Source organism: Phalacrocorax carbo, chromosome Z (genome assembly GCF_963921805.1).
Source record: "Phalacrocorax carbo chromosome Z, bPhaCar2.1, whole genome shotgun sequence".
In the NCBI taxonomy this organism is placed as follows: Eukaryota; Metazoa; Chordata; class Aves; order Suliformes; family Phalacrocoracidae; genus Phalacrocorax; species Phalacrocorax carbo.
This window is the reverse complement of record NC_087548.1, coordinates 85,624,698-85,650,342: the sequence shown is the minus strand read 5'-3', so window position 1 is coordinate 85,650,342 and position 25,645 is coordinate 85,624,698. Positions and strand designations below refer to the sequence as shown.

General features: G+C 48.0%; 1 protein-coding gene across 1 annotated transcript; it reads left to right on the top strand.

Annotated features, from left to right (window-relative positions):
* On the top strand, nucleotides 1-25,620 carry FRMPD1 (FERM and PDZ domain containing 1). The gene is made up of 15 exons (XM_064437779.1): nucleotides 1-102; nucleotides 914-1,071; nucleotides 3,141-3,243; nucleotides 3,648-3,693; nucleotides 6,174-6,281; nucleotides 10,378-10,473; nucleotides 13,086-13,211; nucleotides 14,334-14,453; nucleotides 14,763-14,899; nucleotides 15,719-15,845; nucleotides 16,240-16,335; nucleotides 17,567-17,749; nucleotides 18,189-18,336; nucleotides 19,043-19,846; nucleotides 21,121-25,620. The coding sequence occupies exons 1-15, from the start codon at nucleotides 2-4 to the stop codon at nucleotides 23,466-23,468; spliced, it is 4,701 nt and encodes a 1,566-aa protein (XP_064293849.1). The 5' UTR covers nucleotide 1; the 3' UTR covers nucleotides 23,469-25,620.
* Nucleotides 25,621-25,645: the final 25 nt, after the last annotated feature.

Below are 25,645 nucleotides of genomic sequence, written 5' to 3'. Positions count from 1 at the left end.
GATGGAAGTTTTGGAGACTAACTTAATCCGGACACGCAAAGCATGTAGAATAGAGCAAATGGTAGCAAAATGGCTTCATCGCTCTCGGGATGGCTCATCCAGGTAAACATGTTTTTTTGTGAAAGGAATATCTGTTGATTACCTTTGATCAGAGGCAGCACAAGCTTGTTGCCAACAAACAAGGGCAGTCACAGATTGCAGATCTTCTTGTTTCAGTTGTTCTTGGGAAATATGCACACAGTAGTCCCCAGAAAAAAAAACAGTGTTTTTAAGCATCCCCCTTGGTTTACAGGGACCGATGTTCCTCCTTTCACCAATCCTGGTTTTGTGAGCCACATCTGCAGAAATACAATACTGCTCAATGTGAAATGTGCTCTTTTTGAAGATGGGGTTGAACCTCTCTCTGTATTTTGACATTGACATTGGCCCATGTTTTTAGGGCAAAACTGGGTTGCATTTACAAGGGATCCTGGGCCACAGCTGCTTTACTTTCCTAAGGTCTGTGATTCAAAATTAAGCTGGGCTGGATCCTGGCAGAAGCAGAGAGCTGTAAATTCTCTCGCTGCCTTGCTGGGTAGAGGTGTTGCTGTGATCTGTGGAGGTCAGGGCTCGGTGCAGGGCACACCTGGAGTTCTGCCTCCATGTGACCACTGGGCTGGGGTGGCTGAAAGAGTTGTGGTTACAACCAGCTGGTGCCACTGGGCTGATGTCCTCAGCTTTCTGTGGAGCCTGGGGGATCACTGCTGGTCTGCACGGTGCAGAGCCACCCATGGGTATCCAGAGAAGTGCTGGCTTCTGTTTACTGGTGCAGCCCACTGAAAGTTGCGGGGTGTGTATGTGTGTGGATCTATTCCCCTTCAGTAAAGTGTATTCTGACTGTATCTTAAATAATCACTGACTTCTTGTCTCACAGGAGCAGGCCATCTATGACAGACAGCACCAGTGATGGCAGTGGCCAGCCTGCCAGCCATGTCAAACTTACTGTCACAGTATACAAAGATTTGGTCCTCCATCACTATGGCTTTGAGATTTGTCCAAACCTTCCTCTTACGATTGCGTCTGTCACTGCAGGTAAGCACTGGTTCCTTCTCCCTACAACCACAGGTGTGAGGAGCCTAAACTTTCCCAGATGGCCTTAGAGATGAACTCCTGCCAGGTATTCATGAGTTTCTCAGGTACCCCTGGCTGGCATGTGATCCTTGAATACTGAGGGCAAAACCTGTGTGTCTGTGGCGTGCAGAGTGCTTGAACATCTACCTGATTCTGATGGCATGGAAGAAATCTAAGCCAATGGCAGCTTCACCACTAATCCTTTGCCTGCACTTTGGCACAGCTGACCTTCAGGGTTACAAAGATCTGCTTCAAAGCAAAGTTCTTTCTGGTGTTTGATCTGAAATGCAGAGGGAGAATTTAATCTAATCTTGGTTCTTATTCTGCACTGGCCCCGGTGATCTGTTGTTGAAAATGCTGTCTGAGCTTACAGCCCTGTAATGCAGAGAGGATCACTGCTAGTTATAGGCAGCCCAGGTGAAATTCTGCTGAAGTCAAGCAGATCAACTCTTCCAGTTGTAAAAGGGAGGGGTATAACTCTGCTTTTAAGGTGGCTTGGGGGTTTTGAATAAAAAACTGTGAATCTGTTTTTTATTTACTTTTTCTTTTCAATGGGTACACAAAAATGCTTGCTTTTTGCATGTCAGCGTGAGTGTGACAGCCAGAGAAAGACTGTGCCTGAGCTGTGCATGTAGGTGTTGTGGAGGGTGTGGCTGGAGGGCTGGCCTGGGCTCTGCCTCTGGCTGCCCATGTGGGTTGTGGCATGTGGCATGTGGGTTGTGGCCAGCTGCTTGGGGGAACGGCCTGTCCAAGCACTCTGCTTGTGGGATGTTTAGCATAAAGGCACTACGGTATGGTCACTGTCCTTTCACAGTGCTTTTGAGTGAAATTTTCTCTTTTTACCCCTTTCATGTGAAACGTGGCTAAATTAGCCGAGAGTCTTGGGGTCTAAGAAGTGGGGAAAGAGGTTTTGTGTTACGTTTTTCTTTTTCCTAATCAGAAAGAATCAACATTTTTTTAAAACTGAGGCACAAAGGAACCTGTCCTTTTAAGTCCTGTCCTTAGCTGTGGGAGCCCATGGCTGAAGGCCCTTATTGCCTTTGTGTTTTGGCTTTCCTGTATGCTCCCTGATGCCAGGATCACCCTGAGGGACAGGTGGTGGGTGGTAGGTGGGTTTTCAGGCAAACCTATCTGACAGAGAAATTCAGTAGTGTGCCTTGGCCAGCAGACTGATCGTGGTGGAGCTGGAGACTGCATGCATGCTCCTCCTTCTCAGACCAGCAGTCCACCTGCTCCTTAGCCCCTTGGGTCCTGCGGCTGCCACTCTCCTGGAAAGCAAAGCTCAGAATCCATCTTTTTCTCATGTTATGGGTCCTCCCAGTGGATAGCGTAGTTAAGGAGACCTCCTCCATGTCGTTCCAAGTTGCAGAGGGGACTCACCATGCTGGGAATCAAGCCCACATCTCCCAGAGACTGCTGCAGCACCTTGGTCTGGACAGCAGCATGCTGGGAGTGCGAGCCCTGGCCTGTGGTCAGCCGCTGGGATGTAACCAGCAGGGTTAGGCCAGGGTGCAGACCCCACAAAGAGGGAGTACTGTGCTGCGGCACCTGCCCAAGGCCCCTGGGAGGCCTCTTGGAGAGGGGCAAGGGACTGTGAAGGAAAAAAAGAAACAGCAGAAGAACATTCTTCCCAAACGGAACGGCAAAGCAGTGCTGCTACCCCCAGCCCTTCTGTGGTTTCCTGAGAGCCTGTGAGCCCTCCAGCTGCACCCTGGGTAGGCAGTGTGTGAGGACGGTGTGGTAAGCTGTGGCAAGGGAAAAGGCATGCACAAGAGTGATCTTCTGTAGTGCAAGGGCAGCTTGTGGGGCTGGAGAGCAGCCTGGGTGAGGCAGCATGGACATGGCCAGTGGTACCCCAGCTGGTATGAGGGCCCAGCATCCTTTGGCTGCTTTTTGTTTTCCCATCCAGAGGCAGTTGCTGAGGCAAGTGGGTGCCAGGTAAGAAGAGGAGATTGCAGTGAGCATCCCTCATGGGAGGAGTCCTGCCAGCGTGGTGCTGTCATGACTAACAGTGTGCTGGTTGCCCACAGGGAGCACCGCCGAAGGGAAGCTGCAGACGGGTGACCAGCTCCTTCTGATAAATTCTACCATGGTGGACAACGTGTCTGTCGAACAAGCGGCTGACATCATCAGGTATGGTCCCACATGGCCCACAGGGATGAGGTGGCAGAGGGCTGAGAAGAGAGGTGCAGGGACTGGGTCTCACCCAGGGTTGCAAAAGTGCACAGCTGTGTGGGGCTGTGGAGGAGGACCTCGCTGTCTCCCGGGGTTCTGCGCTTGGTGGGTGCCTGCCCCCCAGGGATGAGTCTCAGTGGCAGCCAGTCCTGCAGCTGAAGGGCCCAGCAGCCCAGGAGAGAGGGGATCCCCTGCTTTCCTGTACCATGGTGGTGCTTGGTGGGCTGCACCCTGCCTGGCTGAGAGACTTCCCTTACGGGGGAGCAGAGGGGCCAAAGAACTCGCTGGCACATCTGCTGCGACAGTGGAGAGGAAGGTGCAAGCAGCTGCTGACCCTGGCTGACTGCCTGTCTCTGTTACAGGGAGGCCGGTGACGAGCTCCTCCTAACTGTCCTGCGCTGCACATCGGTAAATGGCCTTTTTTCAGCACTCTCAGCACTCCCAGCAGCACTGACCAGATGTCCATGGCTGGCAGTGCGGCCCGCAGGGAAGGTGGGGTGGATGGGCCAGCATGCAGGACGCAAGGGCCTGACCAAAGCCATGAGGGAGCTGCGAGTGTTCTCTGCTTTCACACACACCCATTGAAGAGGTTTTGGGTAGAATCAGTGGTAACTCCTCACAGCTTCCCTGTCATACAGAGAGGCTCGCTGAATGGTTTGAGACCAATTCCCTGGAGCTGGGGGCTCCATCAGGAGCTGTGAGGGCCCAGTGGGCTCCACAGGGGCCAGGAGGCCACAATGACTGGGATGCAGGCAGGTCTACTCAGCCAGCTGTGGACAGACCACAAGAACAGCCTGGAGTGCTTCTCACGTGCTAGGGCTGCCTCGGGTGTGGGGACCCCCTGGACATGAAAGGCACGTTCTGAGGCTGCAGGCCCAGCATCTGTCCTAGGTGCTCCCTGGAAGCTCTTGAGGTTTTCCATTTTGAGTGCTGGAAAATTTTATCCCTTTTTCTCCAGGCTCCATCTCTTTGAGGGTTGGGACCTGGGTGTGGATCATACTTTGGGAACAGAAGTGAAATTTTAGTATAAAACTTTGGTGCTGATTGCCCATTCCTGTGGCATAGAATTCCCCAGGAGGCACGAACTGCTGACATGATGTGTTTATCCATGTGGATTTCAATGTGTGTAAAAGCTGAGCTGCAAAGCAAGGACAAAATTGGGTTTGTGTGCTTTTTGGCTTCTTGTGATGTATGAAAGTGGCCTGAGGGGGATTTACCCCTGCCCCGCCCCAACCCGGAAAGCATTTTGAGAGTGTTTTTCATTTGTTTGGAGGGTTTTTTAGTTTTATTCATTCTTACAAACAAGAATGGTGAGTCCTTGAGAAAACTTACTGGAACTTTCAGGTTTAAGGTCATGAGGTTTCTTGGCCATTCAGTAAAAGTACATTAAAGAGAAAAATCTCTGAAATATATTTTTCCTGCCCAAAGTTTCCAAGGTGTTGGCATTCAATGGATGTGCACAAAGCCAAAGTAAAGAGAACTGTAAGCAAACCCACTGTCTTCCCTCTTTTGTTAATCTGATCTCCCTTGCCTAGCACATTGACCATCAGTCTTGCCAGTGCTTGAGCTGACTCTGGAGATCAAGGAAAAAAAAAGAGAGTTAGTTATGCAAGACCTGAATGCCTGTCAAAAAGGGGAAGATGCAATGGCTTTTCAGAGAGAAAAGGACTTGGAAAACCCTTCACAGGATTTGGAATACCCTTCACAGGCCTTCATGCATTGTTGAGAAGCAAATGGGGCATGAACCCATTTTTGTTTTTTCCTTTGCAGGTCACTTTAAGGACACGTCCAAATACAGCCAAGGCTGATCTTGGGTTTGGGGTTGGCTCTTGCCCCACTCTGAAGGCAGCTGTGCTTAGAGCTGAGAGGTAACGCCTCCCATCAACGGATACCAGACCTTCTGCCGGGGCTGCCCTGGCCACACTAGAAAGGATTTAGGAGGCCTTGGCCCTCCTCTGGGCAGCTGCGGGGCATGATGGTCCATACAGCCTGGCAGACTCTGGAAGGGCTTGCTGCCCAGGCACAGAGGCTCCTGCCTGCCTCCCTTTCTCCATCCTTGCCAAATGGCCTTGGGGCAAGATTGGGCTGTGGCAGGTTGGGACAGCATCTGTACCTCTGGCAAGAGTGTAGGAATTGCTGTACTTTGAAGTTGTCTGGAAGGATACTGAGGGATACTGCCTCTGTTCTTCTTAGGGAATATCATGCTTTACAAGAGCAGAACATTTGGGCACAAGAACTCAGTGGTTCCTAGGCTCATGTGGTGCCTCGTGAGCTTGGTAGGCCCCTGCCATGATGAAAGCATGGTTATGTGACAACAGTGCAAAGAAGTCAGGTTGGCTTTTTAGTCTTGGGCTGTTTTCTTAAACATTTGCAATATGAGAGTATACTCTAGAAACCCCAGCTGAGCTGGAAAGTGCTGCATACATGGGTGTGTTCTTGCAATACACTGACAGGGGTTTTTGTTTATCACTGCAAGGCACTCTGTATGTGTTGGTTTACAGTACTATGTAGCCCCACTGCAAGGCAGCTGTTGGTAGACTAACAGCTGTTCTGCAGGATCCTGGCTTTGTTGCAGGAGTTGGGAACATGCCTAAACACAGTAACTAGTTAACAGGCAGTGAAATTAGGAGTGTGTACAGCTTGTGTTGTACATGTGTCCAGTTGTTGGACAGCTGGGTTCAGGTTCAGAAAGCAGCCACCACTCAGATAGGTCAAAAAGGTCTGTAGGAAGCCTGGAGGCTGAGAGGCTCCTAACAACACCTATTCCTGTAAGAGCGAGGCATTGTGGTGTGAGCAGCTTCAGCACCCCTGCCTGTACTGTGGGCCTCTGCTTCTCATACGTAACTGCAACAGACTGAACTGCCAACTGAGTGCTATTGTTTTTTCAGGGCGGGCCTAAGTCATCATTTCTTACTGCAGAGAAGAGAGCAAGGCTAAAAACAAACCCTGTGAAAGTACGCTTCGCGGAGGAAGTGCTGGTGAATGGACACACACAGGTCAGTGGGGCATGGCTGCAGCCAGGTGCTGTGGGCACCGCATGCTCGGAAGGAATGGGTCACTCCTGCAAACAGACGCCAGGCTGGGTTAACAGGGCAACGACCTACAGAGTGGCTGCACCCTCACTGTGCTAGCGTGCCCTGGGTATGCATCCAGGTATCTGCTCCCAACTGGTTTCCTAGGCTCACTGGTGATCGGGGGGAAGTACTGGCATTTTCAGAGGATTTTACCTTTGATTTGCTTAATTAGACTAATGGAAAATACCTGCACGTACTACTTTTGTCTTTTTACCATCAGGTGAACTTTAAACCAGCATTACACAGCTTTGGGATGTAGTAGTCATATCCTGAGGTGCTCGTCTCTCCATAGTAAACCTAGACTGAAGTTTGGTCATGACAGATCGAACTCTAAAGATGAGAGGTGAATCCTGCTGCTGATGCCAGGTTTATTTGCTGTCAAAGTAGCTGGGGTACTTCTTCCTGGCCTTCAGCAGTGTTCAGGTAGCATTGTGTTCAGGGAGTTCGGTACTGGTGACTTTGCTTTGCTGTTTAAATTTGACATATGTTCTCTAGCTGATAGGGTGACAGCTTGTTGTGTTTCATATTCTTGCAGAGAGTTTCCACAGAGCATTTGCAGCTGCCTCCATAATAGACCATCTGTAAACTGAGCCAGTCTGTTCTTACGTGCAACAAGATCATGGCTTACTGGAGGAATGCTGCAAATTTATAACAGGGTTTCTAGCATTGATAACAAATGAGCTGGGTAGATATGGGTCTGCCTGTAGTAGAAAAGGCCAAGCAGTGAGAACACTTGTAGCTTCCCTGAAGTGAGAACAGCTCTTAAATGGCTCCTTTTTCTTTCTGTGTAACTTAGTTGAATGTGGTTGGGATGGACTGGGGTCAGTTGGGAGTCTTTAACTCTGTTGAGTTTTCCTTTTTCCCTTTGGAATGAAAAATTTCAGCAGTCAAACCTCCCCAGTCCTGTTCCCTACTCATTAGTGCTGTTCAGTTTTTCAGGTCTGATGAAATCTTGCTTCTTTGTACTTTGCAGTGATTATGAACCAGCCACTAGGCCCTTTTCTTCTTTTCTAGGCTTCTCTTGTTTCCCATCTCTGGTGGTAGGGAGTTCTCCTGGCTCAGCTCAGGCAGAACTTCCCTGTGGCAGATGTTTCCTCTTCTCCCTCTGCACCAGGGCAGAGATGTAGCCAGAGATGCCATGGGTGTCACCAGTCTATTAACAGGCGCAGTGATAATGCTTTGGCAACTGTGCCTGACTGCAGACATGTTGGGACTCCTGCTCCTTCTTTGGCCTGCTCTCCAGAGCAGGAGAGCACCAGATGTGACTCCTGACACATTTGCCAGTAAGTCTCTCTAGACTCTGGGATCCTTTCCTTCCTGCCAAGTTGTTGTCAGATATGCTGGAGCTGCTGCACGGCTCGTCTCTACTCTACCAAGAGCTGTGTTCACATCCCTCAGATCTTAATGACAGGTCTGTCTGGGATCCTGCCCGAGCATTATGGCAGCTGGGCGACTCTTCCCAAATAGAAGCCAGGTACTGGACCCTTCACGTGGTTGGGAGATGTGACACACAGGACACAGAGCTCACAAGGCAGGGAATAGGAGGATGTGCTCTGGAAGTGGTACCAGGCAGACATGACTGAGAGGCCTAGGGCAAGCCTGATTGTGGGATACAGCCAGACCTGAAAATGCCAGAAGTCTCTGCTTTTTCTTAGTTGGATGTCCACACTAGTATCTGCCTGGGAGCTTCCATAGAGCTGTTTCAGCCAGAGGCTGGGCACTGGTGTTGCAGCCCATGGAAGTCTCAGATCTGTGCCATTCACTTACTGATTGCAAGGTAGGTCTTGAGAAGTCCAAAGAAGGCACTTCCAGAGGGAACACTGTACTTTGCACTTCCTATGAAGCCTCTATCAATATTCTGCACTTTTGGAAGTGCAGAGGAGGGACACAATCAATAAATAGTTTGCCATTCATTTAATGAGAACATAAATGTAAGAGAAATTCATTTGTGTGTTGGGGTCCCACTGGTGTTAGCTTACCTTTTCACCAGTTGCATACAGACCTTGTTTTGAACTGTAAAATATTAGCACAAAGGAAGAGTAAATAAATTTGTTGCATATTTATGTCTTCTTTTTGGGAAAGCACTATTCACCATAGAAAGCAGCTACTCTGCTTGAGTGTTTTAGAGCTGCTCTCATTTCAGCGAACTGATGTATTAAGACAGGCAAAATAGGTATTATGGTCCTGAAAGACTGCAAAGCCTCCTGTTTCAGCAAATATACTACTCTTGTCATCTTAATGGAGCATTGGTAAATGATCTTTGTGGCAACTGGAAGGAACCCAGAGGCTGCCTTCTGCAGTTGAAACCTGAAACTCCAGTTTGGGAATATAAATTGTTAATAAGCCTCAATTCTATCCAGCCTCCATTTTCTGTTGCAAAGTTATTATGTATTTCCATATAACTGACAGGTCCCTCAGGATCCTCAGGTCAGCATCCATCAGTCTATTATCAGGAGCTATGGGCCTCACTGTAACATGGACCTAGCATGTAACAGGGGTACAGTTGCTTAAGTCGTAACAGAACCTTTCACAATCAATTCATAGTAGTCTATTAGAGCCTGGTCAAAAGGAGACAAATCCTACCTAGGTGTTCTGGCCAGCTAGTTGGATCTGACAAGGAGAGTGGTGGTACTTAATTTTTGTATGATTTATCTATATAGAGTTTAAGTTCTGCAATGTGCTGGTTGTTAAAGGACCCATTTGTATGGTAACCTGTAGCTGTAGTGCTACCAGAGAAAATGTGCAGTTGGTGTAAACCAGCATCACTTTTCTGAATTTTCTGAAGTTTGGGAGGACCCAAAGCCTGTCAAAGACATGATGTGTTCATGCTACTTAGCACAAAGGAGTTAGAGCTTGAGTTCAGGAATCCTGGCAATGTTCACTCTTTTTTTTCCTCAGTGATGACTGTAGGAAGCTTGAACCCCACAATACAGGGAGGGGAAGAACAAGCAGTAAGATTCAGAAGTGTTTTGTTTGTTCTTGTAGTACTTCTAGGGTATGTAGGTTCTCTATCAAGAGGGACCAAGGTTGTAAGATTTATATGGTGTCGTACAGCAAATGAAACATATGAAAGATCACCTTAGAAATGCAATTTGAACCTTGAGACTGTCATGACAGGTAGATAAACTCTTTAAGATTGGAGGAACATGCTGGTCCCAGAACATAAGAAAGATATGCTGAATGGGAAGTCCACAGGTGGAGGAGTAAACCTTCTCAGCACTAACCAACAAGAAGAATAAGGCTGAAAACAAGAAGGAAGGTGCAAATGAGCTCTACTAAAGGAGTAAGGTGGAAAGCTGAAAGGTGCAGCTCTAGACAGCCCCAGAAAGGCAGAGGCCAAGTTCCCAGATCCTTCTCAGAGCACCAGATGGAGGTGCTTTTGCTAGGGGAGTCATTGCTTTGTCTAATGCGTTTGAGACCTATCTCAAGAAACTCTGGTGACATCATCTCCTCTTTGGAAAGCCCCAGAGTCACAAATCTTAGAGGAATGCTCAATAAAAGTACCACTGCATGTTTAGCTGAATCCTACAGCCTTCCTGTGGTGTGCAAAATCTATTCATGGTAGCATTGAGGGTTTGTGTAGCTCTTGAGTTGGTCGTGGCTGCTACTAGTGGGAAGGTGGCAGTGTGGGGGTTAGTGCTGCCTGGTGCCCACTAATGGAAAGACGTCTTTTCCGTGAGACATTGATGCTTTTCTGGTAATGAGCAGGGAGGATGACTCTCAGCTTTCAGTATTTTCCAGATCTTCCTATGCCACGTGGGAACTGAACAGTGGCATATCTGGAACACGTGCAGCTATTGCACTGGCTGCAGTGTTGTGGGAGAGGCATTTGTTATGCTCTCTTTCCCTTGTTCCGTGCCAGAAGCGTAATCAGGCAATAAAGCTTGGTGCCACAGAAGAAGATTGCAAAATCAAAGAAAGGTTTTCATTTATACCAGGATGTGCTGTGCCAGGCAGAGCAGCCTGACGCCTGGAGGCTTAAAGTCCAAGGATTAGTGCTGTTCCTTTTGTTCTGCAGGGGAATTCTCTTCTTTATATGCCCAACATTCTCAAGGTGTACTTGGAAAATGGACAGACGAAGGCTTTCAGGTTTGAGACGAGCACTACTGTGAAGGTAATGATGCTTGGTTATCTGTCTTTGTTCCCACCACCTGAACTCAATCCAGTAGCAAAGGTGGATGCCGTGGAACTTGCAACCTCTTGGCTGCCAGCTAGTGGGAACAAGATTGTCGGCTGATGTTGAGCATGCTGGATTTTCCATGCACCTCCTGTAGAGGAGGTGTTGCTTTCATTCACCTCTGTTTTCTTCTCAGCAACCAATTTTCACAGAACTTGCAGGAACTTGGCTATGAGACCACTACAGCTTTGTGAAGTGTGATTGAAGCTGGGCAAGAAGCCACAGGTTGGTGAGGGACTGGTAAATCAGCAGCTGTCCACACAAATGTTGCTTTCCTTGGAAACTACATGGCAGAATGAAGAGGAGGTTGTTTAATATAGCAGTGACAGTATGCATCCCTGAGAGAGAGCAAGTCTCCTGGCTTGGGACCTGGACAGCACAGTCCAGGTTTGGATATCATGTGAACTCAGCAAGTGCTACTGTGCCAGTTGTTACATAAAGTGCCTGCCTGTATTCCAGCCTCATTTCTGCACTGGTGAAGACATTTCCCTGTGGAGACGTGAAAACTGATTAACCCCTCAAGATGGAAAAGCAGTACCACCTCCATAGCATCACTTGTGCTAGGAGGCATTATAGACAGGTTATTGTCATTTTCTTCAAAATGTAAGGTGCTGCTCTCCAGAGCCATTAATCTAGTACTTTCCATAATTGCCATGTTTAGACACAGGCTTACAAACTTGAAATTTTTCTAGGCTGATCTTTTCTAGCAACTCTTTAGAGTTGCTTGGTGTTTATGTTGGAGTTAATAAGATTTCCCTGTGCACAGTGACTGGAGGCCATCATTTCTTTAAAAGATATATGATGTTGTGGTTTAGACCCAGCCAGCAGCTAAGCACAATACAGCGGCTTGCTCACTGCCGCGCAGTATGATGGGGGAGTGAATCAGAAGAGTAAAAGTGAGAAAACTTGTGGGTTGAGAGAAAAACAGCTTAATAGGTAAAGCAAAATCCGTGCATGCAAGCAAAGCAAAACAAGTTCATTGACTCCTTCCCATGGGCAGGCAGGTGTTCAGCCACCTCCAGGAAAGCAGGGCTCCATCATGCATAACAGTTACTTGGAAAGACAAACACCATCACTCTGGATGTCCCCCCTTCCTTCTTATTCCCCCAGCTTTATATACTCAGCACGATGTCATATGGTGTGGGACATCCTTGGGGTCAGTCGGGGTCAGCCATCCTGGCTGTGCCCCCTCCCAGCTTCTTGTGCCCCTGGCAAGGCATGGGGAACTGAAGAAGTCCTTGAGTAGTGTAAGTGCTACTTAGCAACAACTAAAACATCTCCGCGTTATCAACGTTATTTTTAGCACAAATCCAAAACATGGCCCATACTAGCTACTGTGAAGAAAATTAACTCTGTCCCAGCTGAAATCAGGACAGGTGTCCTACAGCAGTGCAGTTACTATAGAAAAGATGCACAATGGACAGACATTCTGGAGTTATCAGGCTGAAAGCATATTAAGGGGAAGAGCAAGGAGATTTTATTTATAACGTACTGAAAACTTTACTCAAAAATGAGGCATTTATTGTCTAGTTCATCCAAACTTCACAAAGCTATTGTGGTCTCTCATGTGAGTAAGTCTCTGCAAGTCTTGGGACTTGGAGGGCAGAGAAAAAGAAAATAAATAAAGCAAGGACCTGGAACAATTTTTTCCCTACTGGAGTTGAGTGCAACCCTCACCCATGTCCTCACAGAAACACTCAAATGGGTAAAATGTTTCCTATGGTAGGTGTTCTCAGACATTCCTCTGCTCTTTGAGAGATCCTTGCTTAAAACCGAAATGAGTCATTTATGTTTATCTCAAGAGGCTTGAGAGAGTCAAAGGAGTTCTCTTTAAATTTGTACTCAGTCAAGCCTTATGTAATGTTTTCTGTTTGGCAGAAATAAAACTAGTTATTTTCATGACATAGTATTCCAGCAGAATTCTCCATACAACTGAAACACTTGTTTGTTGGTGGGGAGAAGTGTTTTTCACCAGTTCTTTGTAGCTCCTTCAAAAGCGTCATAGAGTTCTAGAAAGCTAGAATGGTTAACACCAAACATTTGGATGAAGGGTGACAGAAAGTGCTCAACAGCACCAAACTACAAACTGTAAGGTTGAAACTTTCAGCACGAAGCAGAAGAATTTTGTTGCTGAGACTTCCAGCTGGGATAGCACAGCTGCTTAACTGCCAAGCTTGTGCTTGGTGTTCCAAAGTGGTAGCCATCTCCCATACCTCTACTTCTGATAAACTTGCAGGCTTTCTCTAACCTTGAGACCTCTGTGGTTTGTCTAGGTCAATGTGTTCAGAAGCTGTCAGCGAAGAGGGAAAGGCAGTATATCATATAGGTGCTGTTTTCCTGTGAAACAGTGCTAAAAATTTTGCTCTGTGTTGCAGCACCAAGCATGTTTTGACTGTGGACAGCTTTGTGTCTGGCCACTGCAATTTCAGTGTTGTCCCACATGGTTGCCAGAAGCAGGCTACAATCATCCGCATTCATGCAGTGTGCTAGCAGTGCTCAGCAACTGTGTCTAAATTCTGTTTGACCATCTATGTGCCTTCCATTCCCAGGATATTGTTCTTACCTTGAAGGAGAAGCTCTCTATCCGGAACATCGCACACTTTGCCCTCGCTCTGGAGGAGCAGTACAATGTGGCCAAGATTCACCTGCTGCATGAGGAAGAGCTCATCGAGCAGGTGAGGAGAACCCTTCACACGCCCCCACAGCCATGCTGGAGGGGGGGCACCAGCACCAATGAATTGCAGCCAGTGAGGTGCAGAGAGAGCTCAGCTCTGCAGGTGTCACAAGAGGGAGTGAGCTTGGCCCGATCTCCAGAGTTGCTGTCCTCTTTTCTCTGCCTATTGCATGTGTTACCACTGCATTAACCAGAGCCCCTGAAGAAATGGTACTTTCAGAAGCATCTCGCTCTGTTTAGAGAGCCCACATAGGAAAAACTGTGGGCTTGGACTGTGTAGAGCAATCGGGAATCAGCATGCTTCATGCTACCTGTCAGATAGGCCCATCTACAGAGGACTGTTTGAGAAAATCTTAAAAGTAGCTCGTACCCAGTTATTTACAGTTCTCTAGGTAGTCAGAGAGTTAACCCAGCCAAGTACCACTTCAAATTCTAAATGAAAAGTTTGTGTCCTGCAGACATGAGGTTAGCTCTGTTAGTAGTTCTGTTGCTTTGCTAGTAATTCTGGGCTAATCTAATTTGTGAGAATGTGCCTGTTTGGGAGTCTCATCTCCATGCTGTTGACTGTTGGTTGGTGAGCACATTGAGGCCATTGAGCACATGTGCCTGAAAATGTCTGCTTTGTTTCAGTTGGTAAGCCTGTATGGGATATGCCCAGAATAAAATATGCTAATGTATAACCCAGGGTTCTTAACATTGTATTGACATTATAATGATGATCCAAGTGTCTGTTTAGGGCTGCTGTATCTTATGACTGAACTTAAAAGCAGAGAAGCTTGCCCTTTCCTCTGTCATTATCATATGGCCTTGAAGACTCTGTTGTGCTTATACTGCAAGTATGGGAGACCAATGGATATTTAATGAAGTTTTGTTGTCAAAGGACTTCCAAGCCTACTGCAGGGAGAAGCAAAAACCAGAAAAAGAATCAAATATAAAAATTACAAACACTAGCAATGTCTCCTTGTATTTGCTAAGGACAATGGCTAATCTGCAGCCATCCCACTTGCCAGTAGATTTAAATGATTTCTGTGAGTTCATATAAGCCAGAGGCTTACTATTCATTTATGAAGGGGGGGACTACAGCAATAGCTAGCTGTGGCATGATGCTGTTTGTCTGTTGCAGGTGGTCCAAAAAAGAGAATCTCAGGACTACCGGTGCCTCTTCAGAGTTTGCTTTGTCCCAAAGGATCCCTTAGACCTCCTGCAGGAAGACCCAGTTGCCTTCGAATATCTCTACCTGCAGGTGAAATCGAGGCATTCCATGCTTCAGGATCTATTCTCACCCAATTCTCATTTCTGCTTTAAACCAAAGTGTACTTCTGGCCAGTTCAATTATATGAATGTGAAATGCAGAGCACTTAAGAACAGAGCATTTGGATTCAACTTGCCTTAAATTCTTGAATCAATTTAATATGCTTCACTCTTTAACAGAATGAGGTTGAAATGAGCTGAGTGGATCCCTTTATTTGACGCATGGTAGTCATATTAGAGGTCTTATTCTGACTTTTCTTGAGCTTCCATTATCATGCTAACTCAGCTCTGTTTGTTCCAGAGCTGCAGCGATGTGCTTCAGGAAAGATTTGCTGTGGAAATGAAATGCAGTGTGGCATTACGTCTGGCTGCTCTGCATATACAGGAGAGGATCTATACTTGTGCTCAGCCGCAGAAAGTATCCTTGAAATACATTGAGTAAGTTCCCAAATTTCTGTGTTATGTTGTGACTAAGCCTGGCAAAAGGAGGAGTTGGCTAAAAGTGGCATCTATGTTTGCCTGGTGTTTAGCTCTGGATAGAAGACCTCTGACCCAAAGAGATTGTGGTCTCAGTTGTGCCAGTCATTGTAGGGTGAGGTGGCTTCTCCCTGTCTCTAACCTGCTGAGCTGCTTGAATAATATGGACAGTATAACATCTGGGCCTGCAGATCTGGGAGTTTCTGATCTGCAGCTAGAGCAGGGATATGAAAACTGCAAATCTGTTGCATAGTTATGGTTACCCAGGCTACTCCTGCCAGTATGCTAAGACTTGCATGCTGTAGTTGAGAGAAAGGATAATCATCAACTTTGTATGGCCAGTACTTCACATCTCTTCATCCACCAGAACTCTATCAGGAACATCTGATTTCAGTATAAGTGACAGGTCCTGTGAAGTAATGGGACCTGGAAAAGAATATCAAAAAATGCTTTCACAAGCAGTAGGTGTGCTGTGCTGATTAAGCTTGTAGATTGTCTCCTGTATAACCATATAAAAACAGGCATTCTGCATGAAAGTGTGTGCTTCTCCCACCCCACCTCCTGACCCAGTAGCAAATGCACATAGAAGTGAATTCAGGTGAGGTAGTCTTGTTGCATGAGCTGTCCAGACATGTTACAGCACCCTAAGGCTTGGTGTATCCTGGACTGGTTGGTGCCTTTGCCCTTCCCTGCCTCTGACCAACTGTCCTTCTGCACATTCCTACATTACCAGGACTACATAGCTGGGACCTCCTTTGCTCACTTCTGTCTTTTTGGCAGGAGGGACTGGGGAATTGAAAACTTCATCTCACCAACTTTGCTTCAAAACATGAGAGGAAAGGATATCAAGAAAGCCATCAGCTACCACATGAAGCGGAACCAGGTGCTACTGGACCCTCGGCAGAAGGTAGTGTGCGTCCCCTGGGTTCAAGGTGCCTCCCAGGATGGTGGCAGCATCTCTCAAGGCCAAAGAGGCAATGTTTTTCCTCCATGGGTCTCCTCTCTGTAGGACCACCTGGGGCTTTTCTCCTATCTTTTCCTCTTGTAACTTCCTCTGCTGCGCATGCACCCTAACTTCCCTGCACAGTGAGTTCTGTTGCAGTTTCTTTGTGGGTTGCCAGATGGCAAATGTGGTAATGTGGCATGGTCCTGTACGGATCTGTTGCTGATCCAGACCAAGCTAGATGTGTTGGTCAAATACTAAGTCCTGTATGAAAAGAACATCTAGCTTACAGGCTACCTGTCAAACCTTATTCAACCGTCACATTTCTAAACAGTATTTCTTCTCTTGCAAAATGAAGCATATGCTTGCAGCAGTCCAAGTGCGCCTGAGCTACCTGCAAATACTGGGAGACCTGAAGATGTACAATGGGAAGATCTTTAATGCCACCCTGATGGTATGAGTGCTGTTTATTTATATAATTGGGTTTTGCCATACTGTCTTACTGCCTTGCTTTGTGCATATCTTACTTGGTCAATAAGTGCAAAGATAGGGCAGAAGAAGCAATTTTAACCCTTTTTCTTCCCCACTGGGTAAGATCATATCTTAACCAAAGCAAACCCTATCTCAAGCAGAAATGTTTAAATATTTTTTCTGAATTGCTTGTTGATGTGAGACTAGCAACCTCTTACTGAGTCTCCCTCCCTGTCCTTGCTTTGATGCTCGTAGAAAATGTAACATTAGCTCTGGTGATGCTGTTTCAGCATTTTCACTTTTTCCTGGCCTGGGATGTCATGGTAAATACTCATAAGTGACTCTGCTAGGGTAACTCAGCATAGTTCCATTGAAGTGAATAACATACCAGCCTACACAAAAATAACATATTTTTCTAATTGAAAGTTGTGACTGTTGCTGTGTCTAGCTTTTCTATATTGTAAAGTACTTAAGAGATCTGGGGGTGTGTGTTGAAAACTCTTGAAAAGATGCTGGCCATGTTTAAACGTTAATGTAAAAAAAGAACATGGCTCTTTTCACAAGAGGTTTCTTGTTTGGTTGGGTTTTTATTGCCTGTCCGCACTTGGATCTGTACTGAACTGTGGACCACAAGCTATTTTGTACAGAGAGCTGAGCAGCGCAGGCAGTTCTGTACCAGAGGAGGACCTTACTAATGGGTTGCAGTAATGTCTAGGTTTACACTTGTATGCAAATTTAAATACTTCTGCCAAATTTTATGGGTGTTAATTCACTTTTTTAAGTGTCTGATCCTAACAGAAAGGGTTGACATTTCTTCCAATACTAAAAACACCTTCCTGAGGTTTCTAGCCAGCTCCAGAAGGTCTCACTAGGTCCATCTGGCGCAGCCTGCCAGGTGACGCTTCTGATAGCAACCTGCTGCTGACCACCTCTTTGGATCTGCTAGATGGCTGGTGCATCTCTGGGGCCACCTGCCTTGGGGGCACAAGGGAACTGGCAGTTCCCAAGTCAGAGAGGAGAACAGCTGGGAGCAGGTGACCTGACAGCCTGTAAGTAACAAGGGGCACAGCCTTTGCAGCTGGTTGCAGCCCAGTTGTAGAGTCCAATGTTAAAAGATACCACACAAGATTGGGTGACTGAGGAGTCCCTGCCCAGCACAGGTGAATGGGTTCCTGCTCCAATTTTGGCTACAGATTTAACCTCTCCCCCTACAGCTACAGGACAGAGAATCATATGTTGCCTTGCTGGTGGGTGCCAAGTACGGGGTGAGCCAGATTATCAATAATAAACTCAACATCATAACAAGTTTGGCAGAGTTTGCAAACATCAGCAGGGTGGAGCTTACAGAGGAGTCTGAAAAAGTGAGCATGGTGAAAATCTACCTGCAGGATCTGAAGGTAAGCGGTGCTTTCATGATGGCCAGTGTGTGGCTGTGTCAGGGCCAGAGAACAAGGGGGGGAGTCCTTCACACCATCTATTCTTTTCAAAATGTGACATGTAGCTGATGGTGTCATCAGTACAAAAGGCTTAGAACAGACTTGGAAGGGAAAGCTTGTAGGAAGAATACAAAATTACTGAAGAGATGTGATTGTTCCTGCTGTCCTCCATCAGAGAGACATATCAAAGAAACAAAATATGAGAAAAACAGTTTCTCTTCTTTGTGCCTTGTGCAAAACCAGAGTGCTGTGCAATGGTGGCGGTACAGGAGAGAGGGAATGTCTTTGCAGTGTGGACGATGTTCCTGCTGATTGTGGTACAAGCAATATTTGTCTGTTCTAATATTTTTTACTGTTTTCTACCTCCCTCCCTGCCCCCCCCCCCAAAAAAAAAAAAAAGCTGCTGACTCTGCTGCTGGAATCAACCAGTGCAAAAGATCTTGTCTGCCTCGTCATTGGCTATTACAGACTGTTCGTGGATGCAAATGTCTCCATATTTACCTGGGGAGAGAAAAAACAGCAACTGCACCGTGTCTCAGCTGAAGAAGGTTTAAAAAAAGACCCGCCATTTTTTTGCCAAAGGATGGGGAGAAAGTGGGTGGATCATCCAGCATTAGAGGTGTCATTCCTTCCTGGGAATAGCATCATGCTAGAAGAGTAACCCAGGGGTGTGCAGTGGCATCTGCAAATTATTAAGACTGTCAGCCTTGTTGCAGGGGGTGCCAGGTTTCCATCAACCCCAGATGTGTGAGGCAGGGGAAGAGCAGCAGTGATTGTTAGCTTTTCCCAAGAAGTGAAGGCTGAGTGCCTGTTATCAAAGTGGCCAATGTCCCACTGAGCACTTGTGCTCTTCTACCAACCTCCTGAACAACTTCCCCTCTGCTGGCATACCTTGGCCAGGAGAGAGAGGATCTGTTTGCCATGTTTTCCTGTCTCTCATCAGGATAACTCCAGCCTTCCTAGGGGTTGCAGGCTGAGGCTTTTGGCAATGAGTTAGCTGGGTGCTGTTCTGCCGCTCCTTTGGTACTGCTCTGCAGTAAAACCAGGCAAAGCAGGCAGGAGGGACCAAGCCTCCACTGACAGGTTATGGCCCTGCCAGTCGGATTGCATCTTCACCTTGTTTGCTGATGAACAAGTGAGGACAGAGCTCTCTGGACTTTGAGTCCCGGCTGTGCAGACAAATTCATGACCCTTGTCTGGCTGTTCCTCCTTGTCACTGCAAAGGACCGGCTGATAGTTATGTTTAAATTCCAGGGTATGAATCTCGAACCTGCAGTGACTCTGAAGACTCCTGGGAGCTGGATTCCTCCTCGGAGCATTGCTTGGGCACCCGTATATCATACAGCAGCACCCATCCTGTGTGCAGCAAGGAGGAGCTGGGAGAAGTCCACAGCCTGGAGAAGGACAGCACAAAGCCCCAAACTGGAGAGAGTTACCAATGCGATGGAGGTGGCAATGCAACAGACAGCACGTCCGAGGCTTCAGATTCAGCCAACACCGAGAGCCGAGGGTTTAAGACAAGTGGCTCCAGTGACTCTATGGATGCACTGGAGGAAGATGAGTTGGAGGCTTGCTCTTCCTCCAGGCCGGAGTTCTTCCACTTCTACACACCAACAGTGCAGGAGATGAGTGGCTCAGACAAGAACCTCTTCCCCATTTGTGCTGCAAGAGGCTCCAGGAGAGCAGATAGCAGAGACTACTTCTGTTTCTTGCAAGTACCACATGCACAGGAGCCTAGGTGTGAAGACAGCCCCTCTGAGCAGAGAGTGGAGGACATTGATCCATCTGTGCTGGAGCCCAACCGGTCTGAGATAAACACCATGGGCTATTACAGCCTGTGCTACAGTGTATCCCCTGCAGGCAGCATGGAGAGGAGCAACATCAGTCGCAGCCCTCAGAAAAGTCCTTGGAAAGATGGGTCTGCCCAGGAAGAGGCACCATGTGGAGCAGAGGCAAGTGACCTAATTTTGGACCCACCCCCCGGCTTTGGTGACACCAGTTCTGAGGAAGAGTTCTATGATGCTGCAGACAGGCTCAGCCCTCCGGATGCCCTGGCAGGTAAATCACACCCACTGACTGCCGGTCACCTTCCTTCCACCTTCTGGGCTAGGGTGTTGCCTGTTTCCCTTGTCAGTCTTCCTGGAGGGATCATCTTTTTAGCTCTTCATAGTTTTCGCAATATTTTTGAAGGACATTTGAATACCCATTCTCCATAAGCCACTCTTCAGCAGAAATACAGTGGATGTGCACACGGGTCAGAGCTGCCACTTTGCAGGGAGCTTTGTCATCACATCCAAGCATTGGATCCCAGAAAAAGTCAGGTTTAAAATTAGTTTGGCATTCTGGCAAGTCCACAGGTTTCTGCAGGAATTCCAGAATACTGATGTATGGCTTTACCTAATCCTGAAGTCAACATGCTGCATAAGTAAGTTCTGCGCATCCTTCTGTGCAGCTGAATCTTCGGTGATGAAAAGAGTTGTAAGTCCCAGAACATAGGAAAGTTGCGTGTCCTTGCGCTGACAGGGAGCTTTATGGCAAATATTCCCACTGTCAGGTAGTACCTTCAATCTGCTATATTTCCTCAGGTTGAGGAGAGCTAAAAATTGTAAGACATTATTTTTCCATGCACCCCCAAGATCAAAAATAATTTTCAGGCTGGGGCATGTTATGTAACTCAGTCAAGGAGTCCTGTGGCTGAGCAGCTCCCTGGTAGTTGTATTTTTTAAGAAAGGCGAAGATTCTTGCTTCTGAAATAATCTCTTTCAACATTAACTGAACTTCTTAACAATTTGTTTTGTGTAGTTAGAACAATTTTGGGTTTTGCTTTCATGCATGGTAACAATACCATGTTCAGACAAAAAATTGTAATCTCAGGAAAATTTTATCATCTAAATATCCAGGCTGGGAATTTCTGGTAATGTTTCTAGCCAGTGTTAATAAATCTACAGCTGTAGGCAGTGGTCGCTATAGCTGCTGCTAATATCACCAAAAATTTAACTTGAGAATTATAGCTGTACCTGCAGTCAGATCAAGTGACTCCAGTAAACAAGGGTAGAGACTATCCAGTGCCCTGCATCACTAATCCTGGACTTCAGTTTTGCAGCTGCAGGCCCAGACTCTTTATTTTTCTTGACATAGCTGGTTCCAAGTAGATGCTTGACCCTACCATAAGAGACAGTTTCCTTTGGCACTTGGGAGCCAGGCTTTGCTGCCAAACATCTATATCTGCAATTGCAGGACCTGTGTTAAGGGCTTTTTGGCCCATTGCGTAGATGCATGGATATTCTTCTGCCTGGTGCTATTTCCTGACCTGTGTGTTTCTTACTTGCCAGCAGGCTACAATATGACATCCCAGGAGGGTATAGACAACTCCTCTGGCATCCTAAAGAAACCAAGGTGCTACACCCTTGGGGAAAACCTGACGACAAGGCAGACAGCAAGGGAGAAACAAAGAAAGGAGAAGGAGCTGACATATGCCAAGAGCCTGAGGAAGAGAAGATCTTTCCTGAAAACCAATTACACCTCACAGGTCACTTTCCCCTTGGCTTTGCCGAGCTCTCTGCAGAGCTGCTGCTCTTGGCCACTCCCCCCACCACTCCTACCTCAGCCCCCCACTCCACTCTCCTCAGAGAACATGAAGACAGATGCAGCGCTGGGACTTCCTCCTGCCACCCAGGCCCAGAGAGACACTGCTAGCACAAACCCATCCTCTGACCTGATGGAAATGGAGCCTGACACCATGGAAACAAAATCAGTGACTGACTCGGTGGTTTCTTCCATTTCAGCTGTTCGCCTGCAGGGTGACCAGCACAGGGAGGAGACTGCAGGCAATGCCATACATGTGAACGGTGGCCTCCAACCTTCACATGCTGTACATCCACCTTTCTTGTCCCTAGAGGAAGCTGTGTCCCTCCCTGGGGGGCAAAACAGAGCTTCCCAGGGAAGTTCCTCCATGAAGAGAAATACTGGGTGTTTGAGTGAGGAGAGCTGTGTGACCAGCAGAGGCTGGATGTCCCAAGTGGTACTGGAGGAGGTGGGTGAGGTGGTGGCAGCCCAGCACAAAGCTGGTGATGTACCCCCATTCCTGGGCCAAGAGGTGATCTGCCCTGCTAATGAACACACCCTGCCGCCATCAGCTCGTGGCCCCAGCGTGGCCTCTGCCCATGAGGTGGCCCAGGACCAGGAACTGCTCCGCACTGCTGGGAGGCAAGCAGCATGTGAGGAGCCTGACCCAGCTCCCTGTGAAGAAAGAAAACCTAATCATGCCAGCCATGCTGAAAAGAGCAGTGACGGTGCCTTGTCACCAGCAAAAAACAGACAAATGATAAACAAGGAGGCCTTATGGAAAGTGCACAGTAAAAATCACATGGGTTTTCCAGATGCAACCCAGCTGTTAACAGATTGCAGCAGCACTTCAGGGGTTATAACTCGCCTCTCCTGGCTTTCATTTGGGGTGAGAACAGACCTCACATCACCCAGCCCATCTCAGGAAAGGGCAGATATCCCACCAGAGGTTTTGGCCTCTCAGAAAACCAGTTGCTGCCTGGGGATTGATGCTATCAGGAGGGAGATGCAGACATCCCCAGCTGGACCACCCTTTGACAGAGAGTTGGTAAGCAGCCAGGGGCTGGATGAAGGAGAGCCCAGAAAAGAAGCAGGAAATGTGGCTCATAAACAGCCATGGCCTATTCAGACTCCACTTCCCAGAGAACAGGCTGCTGTGTTGAGGAAGGTTTCTCCTCTGACTCCATCTCTAGGGCTTTCCACCTCCTCAAGCTCAATTCCCATGGACTCCTTCGGGGAAAGAGCAGGAGACCATGGGGCTTCAAAACACTCCTTCTTCTGCTTTAACCAGAAGAAGGATGAGCAGACCCGTTCTGACCCTATCATGACTAGGTCCTTGGGTTTTTCCACAGGGAAGACAACATCGCCACCACAGCTTGGGATGGACAAATGCAGTTGCCAGCTGTCCTATATCAGCTGCTTCCACAGGCCTGATGACAGTAGGGAATCTGAAACCACTATCCCCATGTGCAGCATGTTTCTGAGACCCCTCACCACCCCACCATCCAGCAGCTGTAGTCTTCCTGGGACCCCTGTGGACAGCTACCCAGTCTCCATTACTAGGGATGTGGCATGGTGGGACTCTCATATCCAAGCCCTCAGCCGGCTGAAGGACCAAGCACAGATGAGCCCTGCAGATTTCTCCTGCTTCCTAGCCTATACCACAGAGCTTCAGGTGCTTGTGGGGAAGCTTTCTGGGAACCAAGCAACCCACCTGCAAGACCAATGTGCAGAGGAGGGTGCTGAGAGCAAGGGTGCCCTTGGCTTAGCCTCCCGGGACCTGCTGTCCAGTTGCCAGGACTTTCTGAAAACAGACCAGCCCCTCAAAGAGCTGCAGGGTGTGCTAAGGGTGACATTCGACCACCTGGTTCAGCTGGCAGTGGCCTGCTTCCAGGTGACACACTGCCAGCTGTGCAGGCAGAGGCAGCACGAGCTTGGGGCTGCACTCATGGATGTGGTGGCCACTTACCACCAGCTTGTGCAGGCTGTTCACCAGCAGCTTCACAGGCAAGGCTGCCCAGACCTGGGTACCAAGCTCCTCGCCCGCCAACACACAGCCCTTACAGCTGCCATGTTTTGTCTCATGCAGCAGTTCAGGGTACGCCCATTGTTGTGACAGGGTTTGGTGGCACACGGGTGCACTGCGTGGGGAAGAGCCCAGCCATGTTCCCGCTGTCCACTACCACATGCTCCGCTACAGGATGTTTTGCCCCACAGCTTGAGAATGGTCATAGAAGGGTGTGTCTATGCATGTCTGCTTAGCTCCACTAAAAGCCACCCTGTCCAGGGTGTGGTCATGGGCCAGGGCATAGCGCCCTCCAGCCTAGCTTTGTGTAAGTCTGTGTACACAATTCAGATGTAATATGCAAACTCATAGAGTACTTCAGTGGCTTATGTATCTGCCTGGGGTTTGCCCCTCACCTCCCAAAGGCCTTACAGGTGGCCAGTCTCAAGGTGTTGTCTTAGCCTTCTTCTGTCACCTGTGGAGAAGGACAGGAGCTTTTTGGCATGCCTTTTCTCCCATTGCTTAGTCTCCAGGCAGACTGTGAAGTAGAGTGATGTCAAATCCCACTCATGCCTGACAAAAAGGAACCCAGGCTGCTTTGTCCACCTTCTGTGGCTGAGAGTATGGTTTCCGTTCAAAGTCCAGACAATCTGGGAACAAAGCTATCCTGTATTTAACTGCTTTTCCTTGCAAGGGCGGAAGAGAAGGTTGTCCCAGGTGAGGGAGACGCCACCATATCCTGCTTTTCTGATACGCTGTCTGTGTGTCAGCCAGCTCTTCTATTTCCATTTGCTGATGCTTCAGAGAGTCCCTAATTAACCCCCTCCGTGCTACTTAAGGATCCTTATCTTCCAGAAGGAATAAATAAGTCCTGAGACTGAAATGACACCTTCACAGCTGTGGGGATGACCCACGATCCTGGTGTCCTTAGGCAAGGGCAAGCCGTTTTTCCGAACCTCTTCAGTAACTCTTTTTCCATCATGTGTGGTACATCCCTAGCTAGTTATGAGCTGTCTGCCCTTAAAGGATATCTAGCTATACACCCCTGGTGAATCAGCACTCTAGTGCTGGAGGCATGACCTCGGCATCCTCTGAGGCTGGTCCCTGACTGCTGGTGTCTAACTGAAGGCTTGTTTGGGAGCAGCTGCTTTCTCTGAGGGAAGCCTGCAGCAGGCGTGCTGTGTGATGAGCCAGCACTGCAGCAGGTCAGTTGCTGCTACTGAGTGTGCTCAGGATGGAGCAGTCTGCACCAGGGAGCAGAGAAGCATTGGCTGGCCAGCTCTGCCCATACACCTGGGAAGCATGGGGACAGGATTGTCCTGTGGCTCCGCAACATCTGAGGGAGGCCACCCCTACCTTTTGCTCATTCTTTAATTCTTCCAGAGGGGCTAAAGGGCAAGTCCTTGCAGCTGAACCGTGGTGTGGAAAACAATGGAAGCTGGGACAGAAGGGAGTGCTGCAGCACTCCCTAACCAGGCACTCTTAACAGCCAGGCAAGCAAACACCCACAAGAATTTGGCAACCTTTAGCAGTCCTACACCAAATCCTCCACAGCCGCTACTGTAAGCAGCAAGCTAGCTAACCAAGGGGAGTCTGCTTTCCTGGCCACAGAGGGGCCAGGGTGGCTTAAGTACCTGCAGCCACTGGGGAAGCTAGCACTGCCAGGTGGTTTGGGTTAGTGTATGCCACTGGCTAGCAAAGTCAGGGGTTCAGAAACTTCAAGTCTCTTACACTGAAGCCCAAGTGCAGACCTCCAATTACAGACCAACAGCTGATGAGGACAGGGACACAGAGTAAGAACTGGAGGCACCCCTGGGACACCAAAAGAGCCCATAGGCATAGCAGAGCAAAAGGCACCGGCAAACACAAATTCAGGCTGTGTGGGGAGCAACAGCTTGTATCCACCAACAGTTTCTGTTGCAGGAGGCCTGACTGACACTATATTATAGGCACTGAATTCCAGGTGTAAAAGGCTCTTGCTGTGAAGGAGAAATGAAAACACATAAGCGTATGAGATAGGAATTTACCTCAGAAGGCCTTCATGTCTTTCCACGGTGGTTAGACATAGTCATTGACTGTGAGGGTTTGGGGTTGTTTTTTTTTAGCAACAGTGGCTGAGGTAATAGACTGACTTAGATGCATCAAGAAATGCTTTCTGCTGTGGCCGTGAAATATGTCACTGCTATTTGTGCAGGGCCCAGTCAAATCCCAGGTACCTTACCAGGAGGAGCATCAGGGTTAATGAACTTCACACATCAGTGTATGATGATGTGCCATGCATGCATGCA